We start from the raw sequence: 15,292 nt of genomic DNA on the forward strand, positions 1-15,292 counted from the left end.
ATTTTTTTCTAACCATTGTTTGTATTATTCCATTGTTTTAACGTATATGGAGTCATTAAAAAGTCGCCCCCAATGCTACACTGAAGCAGAGGGATAAACAATGACAGGCCAGCTTACCTCTCTGGGCCTCAGTTTTCCACCTGTAAACTGACCCGCTTGCGTCAGCTGGATCAGGTTGCTTGCATTCCCATTAGACTCAAGACACAAAGCTAGCTACCGAGCAACCCGGACCGGTGTCGTCGCTCCAGCGCTCCCCCAACCTCCCTTTCCGGATCTGATCAGCAGCTGTTTTCCCGCGACCCTCCCTGGCCCAATCACCCGGGCAGACTCACCGCTCGCGCAGGGTGCCAGCTGCCGGAAGGAGCTCGACCGCCCCGGCGATTGCGCAGCCAGGGAAGGAAAGGCGCCGGTCTCCCGGCCCCACGCCGCGCTGTGGCCTGCGCGCGCTGTTCCTAGGGAGGGCGCGGGCGGGCGCGGCTCTGCCCACGCTGCGTATGTGCGTGCGCCGAGAGGGCGCGGCCCCGGCTCTCGCCTTTGTTAATTGTCCAACTGGAGGCAGGTTGTTTTCCACTGGACGCTCCCCGCAGTGGGTCCCAGCCGGGGTGGCCCGGCGACTGCAACTGCCGTGCGCTGGCCCGCAGCCAGCGCGAAGCCTTGCAAGTGTGTGTCAATGCTGCGCCCGGTGACCCACCCACACGCGACTTCTCATTTAGGCACCTACTCCTCCCTCGGGCTACTCAGCACCAAAACAGGGACCGGCATTTAGGCCATCCGGTGGGAATGCTGACCCCAGGATCCCTGAATATCTGTGCTCCTTCCCGAATCACCAAACTTTAGGGCTGGACCTTGATTTTAATTCTGAGTGCCGGCTGCCCAGGATTTCTGGGTTCCTATCCTAGCTCTCTTGGGAGCCCTCTGCGCAATCTTAGATAAATCTGCCAGTCTCCCTGCACCCCAGTTGCCTTTTCTATGACTCAGAGTAGTGAGTGGGACTCTGTTCCAGGCACCAAGTATTCAGCAGTCAACATAACAGACAAGGTCCCTGCCCGCTTGGGGCGTGTCTGATAACGAACAAACACTTGAAAGTGATCATTACGAAAAGTATAGAAAGTTTCATATCAGGGCAACCAAATCTTGTTTATGGAGTGATAAATGGAGTAGATTAACTTTTCTAAATCCTCCGATTCTAATATTCATTCTTACTCTAATTATGTGAACGTTATTACTATTATTAGTGATAGCACTAGTAATATTGCTTACTCAGTGCCAGGTACTGTACTAAACATTTTATTTGTGTTTCCTCATCAATCAGATTCATAACTTCTCTAATGATAGGTATACCTATTATCATCCTCATTTTAGAGAGAAAAACTGAGGCTAGAGAAATGAAAGTAACTTGCACACTGGCACACAGCTACTCAGTGACAGGACCAGTACTCAAATTCAGACTGTCTGAGGCCTCAGGGTGCTTAAGCACTACTCTACATGCATAAAAATATGAAGACCAGCATGGTGTTGTATCTTGAATGTGATGGATGAGAACAGCAGAAGAGGAGGGGGTGGCTTTAGTCTGTAGAGGAGAAAAGCAAAGGAAGTTGAAAGCTTTCTTAAAGAGCTGTTCGTGGATCAGACTTCACATACATGAACTTAGAGGTCACTAGCATGGGGAAAGCTATAGGGAGACAAATTGCAAATATGTAAGGAAGAACTTATCTAACAATCAGAGCATTTCAAAAATGACATCAGTTGCCTGGAGAGAGTGAGCATCCTGTCACTAAAAGTCAGCATTCAGGGATTCCCTGATGGCTCAGTGGTTAAGAATCTACCTGCCAATGCAGGGGACACGGGTTCGAGCCCTGGTCTGGGAAGATCCCACATGCCGTGGAGCAACTAAGCCCGTGCGCCACAACTACTGAGCCTGCGTGCCTAGAGCCCATGCTCCACAACAAGAGAAGCCACCGCAATGAGAAGCCCGCGAACTGCAATGAAGAGTAGCCCCCGCTCGCTGCAACTAGAGAAAAGCCAGTGCACAGCAATGAAAACCCAATGCAGCCAAAACTAAATAAATTAATTAAAAAAAAAAAAGTCAGCATTCAACTAGAGAGGCTTATTGGTTATTGGGGATGCTTCAAAGAAGAGTCATGCAAAAGTTAAAGTTTAGGTGATCTCTAAATTTCCTTCTAATTCTGAAGGAATTCTGAAGAGAATTTGAGTCCTAGAGTGGTTAAGTGACTTGTCCAAAGTCACCCAGGTAATGAAGACCTGACCCCCAAAACAAGTCTGACTTCTAGATCAGACTTCCTGTTTGTGGGTGTGGGTCTTGTGAGTGCTCAGCACCTCACTTTATGCTCCTTTTCTGTGTGTGTGTGTGTGTGTGTGAGTGAGAGAGAGAGAGAGAGAGAGAGAGAGAGAGAGAGACCACTACAACTAGAGAGGCTTATTGGTTATTGGGGATGCTTCAAAGAAGAGTCATGCAAAAGTTAAAGTTTAGGTGATCTCTAAATTTCCTTCTAATTCTGAAGGAATTCTGAAGAGAATTTGAGTCCTAGAGTGGTTAAGTGACTTGTCCAAAGTCACCCAGGTAATGAAGACCTGACCCCCAAAACAAGTCTGACTTCTAGATCAGACTTCCTGTTTGTGGGTGTGGGTCTTGTGAGTGCTCAGCACCTCACTTTATGCTCCTTTTCTGTGTGTGTGTGTGTGTGTGTGAGTGAGAGAGAGAGAGAGAGAGAGAGAGAGAGAGAGAGAGACCACTTGTCCCAGGTGTCTGGAATCATCTGCTTTACCTCTTTACTTTCCATTTCTAATATGTGTGTGCCCTTCTTCCTTGCTTGTGTTGAATATTCTGTGTTTTCAGATAGAAGTGTCAAACCTCCCGGGCAAATTACTATAATATAGGGGTTCAAGAGGAAGTGGAGTCCCTGCTTCCCTGGAGTACAATTTATTTCATAAGTTAAGGAAAAGGAGAAAAGCTAGATGATATTTTTATTTGAAACTGATGTTTCTTTGATTCTATTTTAGGACTATGGGTTATCTTGAGTTAAATTTCTAATGCACTGGCACTAATTCCCCATCTTTCATCCTAGTCACAAATATTTTGATAAGCAGAAATCTAGTTGTCAGCTTCAAAAGAGGCATTCTTTTCTCAGAGCTCTGGAGAGCTACTTGTTTGTTTTGACTGGAAACCTCTAACAAAGGAATCCAATTGCCTTTTGGGACTGATTTCTAGAACATTTAGAAAGAAATGGATATCACCTTGTCCCCAGTGATACTAACTCAAAGATAAAAAGAGTTCCCCTTCACTTCTACCCTCAACAGAGTGATCAATTTTTTAATTTTTTAAATTTTTAAATTATTTTGGCCTCACCGCGCAGCATGTGGGATCTTCCCCAGCCAGGGATCAAACCCGTGCCCCCTTCATTGGAAGTGCAGAGTCTTAACAACTGGACCACCAGGGAAGTCCTTAATTTATTTTTTAAGAAAATATATTTACCTCGTTCAAAATTTCAAAGTATACTGTCAAGACTACAGCTTATTCATCTTTGGACTCCTCTCAGTGCCTGGCATATTGCCCTGTATATAGTAGGTGCTTAATAAGTGATTATTGACTGGGTAAGTGAATGAGTGTGAATTAAGAAGTTGTGGAAGATAGAGAATAGTTCATTTAGGGTGGGGCAGCAGATATTTTCCCTGAGATGCATGGGCTTAAAGGAAACCTAGACAGAACTCCCAGACCAGTTGCACATTTGACCATGACTTTATCCAGAGATCTGTACTAAAAGCTGCAACATCAGACTCTTTTGGGTTGAGCATTACCTAAAGACTATGTACTAGCCAGTCTTTTGGTTGTACACAAAAAAATCTGATTTTAGTTAACTGAAGCAGAAAAGGAATTTATTCAAAGAGTATCAGGGAGCTCAAAGAATCAATGCAGACTAGAAAACCAGGCTAAGAATACAGGAAGCACCAACGTAGGCTGGGTGGCCAGACCCACAGAGGAAACCACGCCATAGGAAGGATGCTGCTGCTGGACACTGGCAATGCCCTGGGGATTGGGTGCCATAGCTGACCCAGCTGCCATCACTGCCACCAGATACTGAATACCACCACTTCCAGAGTAGATTTTACACAATACTTGCTTCTTTTTTTTTTTTAATGTATTTATTTTATTTATTTTTGGCTGCGTTGTCTTTGTTGCTGTGTGCGGGCTTTCTCTAGTGGCAGTGAGCAGGGGCTACTCTTCGTTGCGGTGCACGGGCTTCTCATTGCAGCGACTTTTGTTGCAGAGCACGGGCTCTAGGAGCCCAGGCTTCAGTAGTTGTGGCACGTGGGCTCAGTAGTTGTGGCGCGTGGGCTTAGTTGCTCCGTGGCATGTGGGATCTTCCCAGACCAGGGCTCGAAGCCATGTCCCCTGCATTGGCAGGCGGATTCTTAACCACTGCGCCACCATGGAAGCCCTGCCTGCTTCTCCTGACCCCTATTTCCAGAATCACAATCCTGGAGGGATGGGCTAATCAGTCATGCTTGGGTCCCAAGCAGTCAACAATCAGGAAAGACTGATGCCAGGGCCTTTGGGCTTCCATGAGTGAGATGTAGGGGCCAGCCTCACACCGTGGCCTGTTCCCCAAACTTATAAAGGCAATTTGGAGGCTGGGCAGCCAGGAATATGACAAATGTCCACTATAAAGTCTTCTAATAATCTATAGGCCAAAACTGAAAGCATTAGGGCTTCCCTGGTGGCGCAGTGATTGAGAGTCCGCCTGCCGATGCACGGGACGCGGGTTCGTGCCCCGGTCTGGGAGGATCCCACGTGCCGCGGAATGGCTGGGCCCGTGGGCCATGGCCGCTGGGCCTGCGCGTCCGGAGCCTGTGCTCCGCAACGGGAGAGGCCACAGCGGTGAGAGGCCCGCGTACCGCAAAAACAGAAACAAAACCAAAAAAAATACCAAAAAAAAAAAAAAAAAACCCTGAAAGAATTAAAGAGTATAATCTGTGTAAAATGCTTAATACAGCACCTGAGCTGAACTCTCAAAACCAGAAGAGGTGGCTGTCATACTTATTACTCAACTTGTTAAAATTTTAGCTAGTCAGAGAACTTCTTTACAGTAACAATATTTTCTTCCCAAGCCTCTCCTTTTATTTCTTATTGGAATCACTTATAATTGCAGAGTTGAGCAAAGAAAGGTTGCAAAGGGGTAAACTGTGTCAAAAGTGTACTTAGCAGCACAGTGGGGACAGTGCCATGAGCATAATAAATCCAATTTATTTTTCTGATAAATTTTTAAGAAGACTGCCTACCTCTTTTAGAGTCTCAGTCTTGGGATCATATCTATTTTTTAATTTAATTCTATGAAATTTACCACTCTAATTTCTATAGTAATACTAAAAATAGGTGCTACTTACTGAGTACCTAATACATGCCAGAAATTTTTCATGGATTATTTCTAATCGTGATAGTCATCCCATATTATAGATATTATTTGCATTTTACCGATGAGGAAACTGAAGCTCAGAGAGATGAAGTAACCTGTCCAAGAGTACACGGCTCATAGGTGGTAAGTGCATAACCAACTACTACTACTCCATATTTTCTCTCATATGGTTGCTTTCTCCAAAGATTCCCATCACCATTTTTTAAAAATTCTACTAAGTCCAAATGTATGTTTCTTGAATCATTTATTCACTCTTAGATTTTAAATTGTCAGAAAGACAAGTCAAGAAATTATTGGTTGCCGGGTCTTTAGCAGAATTAAACTTTTATCAGATAACAGGCTAGTGTAGTAACCTCATTAGCAACATATAAAAATTTTTATATCAAGAGTATCTGCTTTATTGAGCCCATATTGTAAGCCAGATACTCTGCTAGTCAGCCCTAAAAGAAAAGTATTACCATCTTCTTTTTACAAATGAGAAACCTGATGCAACTACCTTGTGTTTTTCAGAGACTGCAATCACTTCATTGTAACTGGACTGAATGATATACATTGGAGTGTGCAGTGACAGACAGGCTCCAGATCATGCAAGGCATGTATGCCATGCTAAGGAATTTATACTTTATCTGTAGAATTATTAGAATTTTAGAAAGATCATCTGTCCAGATTCAGAAACTTGCCAGGGGCCTTGCTGCTAGAAGTGGCAGAACTGGGACTGCAACCTCAGCAGTATGACTCCAAAGCCTGCATTTCTTCCAGTGTGTCATACCACCTCTGGGCCAGTTTGCTTATTTGTATTGAGAAACACCACTTAGTATTGATACTTCTTTTGTTTCTCTCCCTTCCTGGCTTCCAGAGGCTTCCCTGTGGGTTCCTGGCTCTTTGCAGGTATAATAACCCTTCTAAGGACAGAGCTGTTCTCTCTCCCTTCCAGGTTTTCTAGCTCCTTCATCCCGTGGGCAAGACCACAACCTCCCCACACAGATCCGGCCTTGAGCTCTGGAATAGTCCTGTTCTTAATCTGTAGAAATATGTGGAGCCTTGGCTACGAAGCTTAGGAGAGTCCCTCTAAGTCTACTTTGCTGGAACTCCATCACTGATTAAGTGCCTTAGTTCTAGTAATTGGTTTTAACCCATTATCATCATGATTTGTTAGCCAAGTTTAGGGGAACTTACTTTGCTTCTACTGTACTCCTTGTATTAGTCAGTACCCCTTTGGTTCTAGTGCCAGAAATCCAGCTCATCCAGAAGCTATAATGTCTATCAGAAGAAAAGACCATCTCTGCCTGTGTGTCTGTTCAAGAGATCAAACCCTCCAAAAAGCTGTCCAGCAGACTTCTTCTATAGCATTGACTAGAATAGCATGTCCATATCTAACCATACCTAAACCAATCACTGACTGGCTTAGATGAATGAACATTCAACATTGGGCCAGCTCCCTTCTGAAGCATATAGTCATGTAGCCTTGACAAAACTGGAGTCTTACTGGGAAAGAGGAAAAATAAGGGGGAATGTTCTTGGGTAGGCAGTCAACAGTATCTGCTGTAGGAGGGAGACAGCAATTCTACAGGGAGCTTGGGGAGCCAAAGATAATGTAACCCGTCCTACTGAGTCTTTAAAGAGAATTTTTACCAAGCAGATAGGCATAGAAAGTTACGCCAGGTAGAAAGGACTACATGCAAAGGCATAACAATATGCAACTACCTTGTGTTTTTCAGAGACTGCAATCACTTCATTGTAACTGGACTGAATGATATACATTGGAGTGTGCAGTGACAGACAGGCTCCAGATCATGCAAGGAATGTATGCCATGCTAAGGAATTTATACTTTATCTGTAGGCGATGGGGGAGTCACTGAGGAATGGGGATAGCATGATATTATTAGAATTTTAGAAAGATCATCTGTCCAGAGAATGGAAAATGGATCCCAGAAGGAAATAAGGCTGGAGGGTGAGAGACCAGTTAGAAAATTGTACTTTTCAGACAGGGGAGAGATTATAGGCTCCAGATTAAGGCTGCAGTAGTAGTGAAGTAGAGGGCAGGAGGGTAAGAGTAAAATGCTAAAGAAATATCTATAGAATTTGAGGACACCTACAGGATGTGAGGATGGAGGGCCTATGCTGACTCTGAGATTTATGTTTTGGGTAACTAGATGGATGCTGGTAGCCTTCATTAAAGAAAAATCATCCTAGGGGACTTCCCTGGTGGCACAGTGGTTAAGAATCCACCTGCCAATGCAGGGGACATGGGTTCAAGCCCTGGTCCGGGAAGATCCCACATGCCACGGAGCAACTAAGTTCGTGCGCTACAACTATTGAGCCTGCACTCTACAGCCCACGAGCCACAACTGCTGAGCCTGCAGGCCACAACTACTGAAGCCTGCATGCCTAGAGCCTGTGCTCGACAACGAAAGAAGCCACTGCAATGAGCACGCGCACTGCAACGAAGAGTAGCCCCCGTTCACTGCAACTAGAGAACACCCGTGTGCAGCAACAAAGACCCAACGCAGCCAAAAATAAATAAATAAATAAATTTATAAAAAAACAAAAAAAAATAGAAAAAGAAAAAGCTCCTAGAGAAGGAAAGGTTTGGGGACAAGTAATACAACCAGTTTGGGACTAGCTGACCCCTGTGGCTTATCCAAGTAGAGGTGTCCAGTGGGAAGATAGATGTAAGGTTCTGGGAGACAGAAGTTTGGCTTGGCAATATAGATTTGGAGATCACTGCCATATCTACTGTACAGGGAGCTGTAAGAGTGAATGAGATCACCCTGGGAAAATAGGAAAGACATAAAAAGAAGAAGCCTAAGGACAAAGACCTGGTAAACACAGCCAAGCGGCAGGCAGAGAAAAGAAAGCCAGCAAAAAAGACTGAGAAAGAACAGTCAGATAAAGCTGGGAGGAGAGCTGGACTTTTATTAAACTTCCTTATGAACAACTTCCTTCAACTGCTGTGTTTCACCTGGTGTGTTTCACACCACCAACTCCTTTCAACTGGTGTATTTCACACCACCAAGTAAAACTACAGTTGAAATATTTGACCAGTACCTTTTCAAATATTGTTTGAATTATTGGAATATCAGATTTTTATTCATTGGTTTTTTGTTGGATGTACCCTCTGTCAGGTCAAAGCAATGCTTTCCTGGAAACTGCATGAGAAAGAAGTCTAGTGAGAAAAGGAAACTCCCTCTCCTGCAGTATGCATTCACCACCCTGGAGTACAGCCTCAAGGTCTTACTGCCACGTATTTAAAAATCAGCAATTGGGTGGGCAAGGGTATAATCAATTAGTAAGAGTGTGAGTTGACAAAACCTTTTTGACTCAGGAATTTCACTTCTATTAATTTATCCTATAGAAATCCACACACAAGTGCACAAAGATACATGCATATTGCTGTGGCTTGTGACTTCTAAAAAATCAAAGTGAAGGGATAGAAACAGCTCAGAAACTATCAGCAGGGGATAGTTAAATAAATTCCAGTATGTCCACACCATGGAATACTACACAACCAATTAAAAGAACAAGGTTTATCTCAAGGTACAGACATGTGGAGAAGTCCATGTTATAGATATGATATATTGTTAACTGAAAAAAGGCAGGTTTCAGAGCCATATGCTGAATATGTACGTATGTAAATCTACATATATATACATATATTCCATTCAATCATTCAACGGCTATTATTGAGGCAGGCACTGAGCTGGGGATACATTAGTGAATAAGACAGAGAAAGTTCCTGTCTCATTAAGCAAATGTTCTAGTGAAGGAATTAAGTCAATAAAAGAGTTATATATATATATATATATATATATAATTTTAGATACTAGTAAGTGCTGTGAAGGAAAATAAAGTAGGGTAAAGAGCTGAAAAGTAACTAGGTATGGTGAGCAGGTGTGTGTAAGGGTCTATTTTAAATAATTTGGTCACGAAAAATGTTTCTAAGGAGAGAACATTTTAGCAGTAACCTGAATAAAGTGAATGAGTGTATTAGAGTTTTCCAGAGAAAAAGAACCAACAGGATGTGTGTGTGTGTGAGAGAGAGAGACAGACAGAGAGAGAGAGAGAGAAAGAGAGACAGAGAGATTTATTTTAAGGAATTAGCTCATGTGATTGTGAAAGCTGGTAAATTCAAAATCTGCAGGGTAGGCCAGCAAGCTGAGACCCAGGGGAGAGTTGCAAAGAGTTCCAAAGGCTGTCTGCTAGAATTCCTTCTTGCTTGGGAGAGGTCAGCCTTTGTTTTATTAAGACCTTCAAATGACTAGATGAAGCCCACCCATATCATGGAGGGTATTTTGCTTTACTCAAAGTCCATCTACTTAAATGTTAATTTCATCCAAAAAATACCTTCATAAAAACACCCAGAATGTTTGACCAAACATTTGGGCATTATGGCCCAGCTGAGATGACACATAAAATTTATAATCACAAGTTCATCCCTTGTTAACTTGGCACGCATATGCATCTCCTTAAACCATACCTGGTCTCCAAATAAAGACAATAACAAGGTCATACTTCCACCTACCATGATACAACCATCTTGTATACAATTGAAAACACACTAACTCTTTCCCCAGAGAGGAAACAAAGTCCTTGGGTGATGTTTACTCTTCTTGATAACCTGTAACTGCTTTCTGCCATGAGAAGTTGGCAACTCAGAAGAGGGCCTTTACCAGAACTTGACCTTGCTGGAACCCTGATCTCAGACTTCCAGCCTCCAGAACTGTGAGAAAATAAATTTCTGTTCTTTAAGATACCCAGCCTATCTATAGTATTTTGTTATAGCATCCCGAACTGACTAAGACTGGCAGAAAGGGAAATTGTTTTCAACCAGTGATGCAGGAATAACTGGTTATCCATATGGAAAAGACATACCTTTGTTTTCTTTTCTCTCTTAACCCCTCATCATGTAAATATAAGATGCACTGACTTTATATCATAGCATTCAAGTATTGTTAACGAGAAATAATGCAATGCTTGATCTTGTTCAGAAAGCACAATAGATTTGCTCAAACTCCTGACAGTTGCTTAGCCCCTCAAATGTTATTCTAAATTCCCCAACTCCAACTCTTTCCTGGGCATTTAACATTTGAACGTTCAGATCCAACTAGGTGATTCTGGCCCAGCACGATGCTTGGCTACAGAAGCCAGCTAATGCAACAGCAAATGATCATATCCACAAGATGGCAGCATTGTATAATCATTGAAAACCATAATCTGGCATGGGTTCTTGAACATACCTTTCTGTGGCATATTACATGATCTGTTAAGTGGACTTTTATATATATCTTCACTTAATCTTGAAATAAATGAGCAGTTTTCTTCCCAGAATGTTTTACAGTTTTGAGAACTGGAGAAATAAAAAAGCAGATTCTTTAGAGTCAGAAAAAAATCTGAGTTCAAGTACAAAATGCACCCCTAACTTATCTAGGGCACTTGAGCAAGTTAACTAAGATCTCTGGGCCTCAGTCACCCGATCTAAAACTTTAAAACAATGAAATTACCTTCCCCACAAAATCTTTTTTTTTCTTTTTGACATAGGTAATGTGAGTAAGAACAACACTGCATGGGAAAATCGATCAGAGTAGATGCCCTCTGAAAACTCAATATCTTCAGGTTGATTAGAAAAAAGGGTCTGAGGCCTTTAGAATAGCCTAGAATATTATTTCTGTTTCCTATGACACATCTTAAAAGCCTATGGTGGTGACCTTGTCAAAAGAAATCAACTACACAAAGAAATCAGTTGCGGTAGTATAATAGTCGATACACCTATTTTTGGTTTGGGGTAATAATTGTTAAGTTCCTATTTCAGCTGACAGCCTGTCTTCCTCCACCAGAAAGGTTAGAAAAAGTCACCTCTGGCTTGAATTGCCTAATTACAGCAGCAGGGTACATTTGTATGGGGTTTATGGCTTAAACACGGTGCTTTTACATATCCTATTTCAACTAAGCAGAAGCTATGGTAATTGATGACAGTGTGGGCCAAGAAAACATAAGCTAAGAAGGTCAACAGAATTTGAAATTCTAAGCAACAAAAGAAAATGTTTCATATAGGTTAGAAGGGGCTATCATTTGCCTAGACTAGAAGAACACAGATAAGCAATCTTAGGAGTTCAGGTCAGATTCAGGGTCCAACAGGAAGTAAGGAGGGTCTGGAAAGTCTGATAGGTAAGTAACATTTAAATAGGTCAGTTGGCTTTAGAATCTGAAAGGGGGAGAGGCAGAAGTAATTAACACTGGTGAGGCAAGAGTAAGCAGCACTGTCCAGGAGGGATGGCTCGAGGTAAATAATTGAGGTCAGGTAGCCAGGATCTGTGAACAGCTGTAGAGCCAGGGACTACAGGGCTTGAGATTCAGACATGGAGGAGATGGGTGTCAGCCCTCAAAAGTGTGTGGGAGTTCAGACACAGCTGGAAGTCAGAACCCAGACCATGCTTGAGCACCAAGTTGTGTAACTTTGACATTGAGAGATCAATTGAGCTGCAGGTGGGCTGGGTCAACCAGCTGGAGGGGGATGATTTAAATCAACCCTACTTCAACTGAGGTAGTGACTGCTAATATACTCCCTATCCAGATTTAGAGCAGGCACCAGGGTCTGGAGAGGACATGCTAACTGTGAGAGTGAACAGGCATACTTTATAGAACACTGATATGGATCTTAGGGAGTTCTCAAGAAGTCACCACACCTCTCCAGAGCTTCAGCTTCATCACACACAAGATGAATATAATAAGAGATGCTTTACCTATCTCTAAAACAGGTAAGGAAAAGCACAATTTAGTGAATGAGAAATTACTTTATGAACTGTAAAGGGCTCTATAAACATAATTTGACATCTTTGGCTTTGTGGATTAGGGGCTTACAATCCAGAGTTTTTTGTTTGTTTTGTGTGTGTGTGTGTGTGTGTGTGTGTGTGTGTGTGTTTGTGTGTTTTCCCCCAATCAGGCCCTGGGCTCTGCTCATTGCAGAAAGTCTTTGCAGTGGTGTTGGGCTTGGCCAGCATCAAATGGAGCAGCTATTCCATTTTCTGTGATCAGCATCAGTGCTTCCCAGCATTATCATGGAGAGATGAGAGTTAATAGGATGTGTTCTTAGGACCTGTTCTCCTCAGGAATGGCAACTCAAGCATCTTGAAAATTTAGTCTCACAAAGAAAAGTAGATCACTCTAGTGAGTAATGAGTCATTGGGAGCAGGGTTTCATGCCCTTGCTAATGAACAATGCAGGGGAAGAGAACAGAGGCTGAGAAAACAAAGGGACAGAGAAACTGCAGGAACTCCAAAACACTAATGAAATTCTTCCAAATAAAAAGTAGCCTACCCAGGACTTCCCTGGTGGCGCAGTAGTTAAGAATCCTACTGTCAAGGCAGGGGACACGGGTTTGAGCCCTGGTCCAGGAAGATCCCACATGTCGCGGGGTAACGAAGCCCGTGTGCCACAACTACTGAGCCCGCGCTCTAGAGCCCATGAGCCACAACTACTGAGCCTGCGTGCCACAACTACTGAAGCCTGTGCGCCTAGAGCCCATGCTCCACAACAAGAGAAACCACCACAATGAGAAGCCCGCACAGCACAACAAAGAGTAGGCCCCGCTCGCCGCAACTAGAGAAAGCCCGTGCGCAGCAACAAAGACCCAACACAGCCAAAAATAAATAAATTAAAAATAAAAGCCTACACCAATATCCCCGAATGCCATGCATGATAGTATATTTCCAGGAATTAATTGTTTGAGTTATTAAAATAGAAATTAAAAAATATAATTTGATTATCTAAATATTTCTAGGTCAACAGACTGACCAGAACAAGATAATGGGGGTGAAGTGGGGAACACAGGGGAAACCTAGGCATTTCAACTTTTGTAGTGCCTTTCAAGGCCTGGCCTTGGTAAAGTTTTCAATGTGTACATGGAACATCAATGGTTTGAATTTCCTCCCTGTCAGGACATCTCTCTGGCGTTTAATTATTACACTGCAGAATGTTCACTGCAGACAAATGAGTTAAAGCCTCAGGCATTATTTCAAAGCAGCTCTGAGAGGGAGTGGTGGGGCTAATGTACACAGTATTAGAAGAGGATATGAAACAAGTTTTGCTTGATTTTCACTGTTGAATCTCATTCCTTGCCAGGAATATGACTGTGCTGAACAGTAAAATCGTTTTGTGCTTGCCCTGTATGAGAATCTAAGCAAGGATTTTTTTAGACTGAAAGGGACCTACAGAGGTCATTTAAGTGAGGTCCCTCCCCCACCTGCAGGGAGAATTACAGCCTTTCTTAAATATTTTAAAAAGAAGATATTTCCCAAACTCTTCTAATTTGGGAGTGTCTTCTAATTTCTAACTATCTATCTATTGCTATGGTTCACTGTTAAGAGAATTTGATTTTCCTGACAAGTATTAAGGAGAATGGGTGAGGATCTGCCCATCAGAATTTTACATATTATCTGAATTATAAGAAGCTATAAAAGGCAAAGAGCATGTAAATGTCTTCCTTCTACTTCAAAATACAGGAGTCATCTTTAGTATATAGTACAATCTTTTTAAAACCTATAAAAAGCTTTAGAATCTGACTTCTCTTTTAGAAGATTACAATATTGAAGCCTCAGAAAATACTTAAGGTAGAGTCGCAAATAAAATTCAGTTTTTCTGAATACTTAGGTCAGGATACATTTCCTTACACCATTTAACTAGCTCTTAAATACCCAAATAAAGGGATATTCCATCTGGTTTCTCCTCTCCCACCCCAAACTACTTTTTAAGAATAAAATGTGTCCACTACTTTAGTATTGCTTCCAGGGGCTCTTGCTTTAAGTTAGTAAAACTTCCAGGTCCTCTGCTACTCTAAATGTAGATGGCAACATTTTATTTATATATATAGGTGGCAAAGGAGGCATTCTCGTTGAACAAAGTACAGTGAAAAGCCTAACTCAAGCATTTAAAATATTTCTGGGGCTTCCCTGGTGGCGCAGTAGTTGAGAGTCCGCCTGCCAATGCAGGGGACACAGGTTCGTGCCCCAGTCCAGGAAGATCCCACATGCCGCGGAGCAGCTGGTCCCGTGAGCCATTGCTGCTGAGCCTGTGTGTCCCGAGCCTGTGCTCCGCAACGGGAGAGGCCACAACAGTGAGAGGCCCGCGTACCACAAAAAATATATATATATATATTTCTGTAGTAAAGTCTGTGTTAATCTCAGTTTTGGAACAGTGACAGTTTGAATTCTTCCCCATCTGTAAAAGTGAGAATACACTTTTATATCTATGGGAATACTTGAGCTCATGCAAAATATGAGAGATTTGAGCACATATGAGATTATTCTGTTTTTCATACTAAGGTAACTATGTTCTTGGTTTTGAGGGTCCTTTGATCCCCATTCTCTCTTACAGGAAACTAATTTTCCCCCTTCCTTCAACTGAATCTACATATCTAAAGAATGCAATTGCTTCATCAATTGCCAACAAAGTTAGCAACTGTTAGCTGTGTCCATAAAAGGGACATTTTTAATCTTATTAGCACACCCCTGTAAACCACGGATTTACAAAATACTTGAGATTTTGAAATGGGTGGGGAAGGGAATAGGGGAGTTGCAAAAAAAGCTCTCTTCTAATTAAGTTTATTAGGTTTTACAACAATGGCTGGTCAGTAAAGATAATCTAACAACCTCTTTCAAGGACAGAACAAAAGGATAGATTTAAATTTGTAAAGATAAATCTACGTAATGAGAAGATAGGATAGCTCATGAATATGGGTTTGTTCATCACAAACTACCAAAACAGAATCAGTTGTTGTTTATGATACAAGGGATTTTAAGACCTTAGCATTTCTAAGGGCTTCCCTGGTGGCGCAGTGGTTGAGAGTCCGCCCGCCGATGCAGGGG

General features: G+C 42.5%; 1 protein-coding gene across 3 annotated transcripts in view; it reads right to left on the reverse strand.

The window, feature by feature from the left end:
- ARHGEF37 (Rho guanine nucleotide exchange factor 37) overlaps nucleotides 1–15,292 on the reverse strand; it is a 75,116-nt gene that overhangs the window by 55,571 nt on the left and 4,253 nt on the right. The window contains exon 2 of one of the 3 annotated variants that reach the window (XM_024738279.1): nucleotides 10,670–10,779. The exons of 1 other annotated variant lie outside the window; for it this stretch is intronic. In XM_024738279.1, coding sequence (XP_024594047.1) covers nucleotides 10,670–10,682 — 13 coding nt within the window. In that variant the 5' untranslated portion in view covers nucleotides 10,683–10,779. Of the gene's footprint in view, nucleotides 1–332; nucleotides 953–10,669; nucleotides 10,780–15,292 lie in introns of those variants that run through there. One more of the 3 variants, XM_024738280.1, reaches the window with a different exon arrangement.

The sequence above is a fragment of the Neophocaena asiaeorientalis genome, unplaced genomic scaffold (assembly GCF_003031525.2).
Source record: "Neophocaena asiaeorientalis asiaeorientalis breed wild unplaced genomic scaffold, Neophocaena_asiaeorientalis_V1.1 scaffold404, whole genome shotgun sequence".
NCBI lineage: Eukaryota > Metazoa > Chordata > Mammalia > Artiodactyla > Phocoenidae > Neophocaena > Neophocaena asiaeorientalis.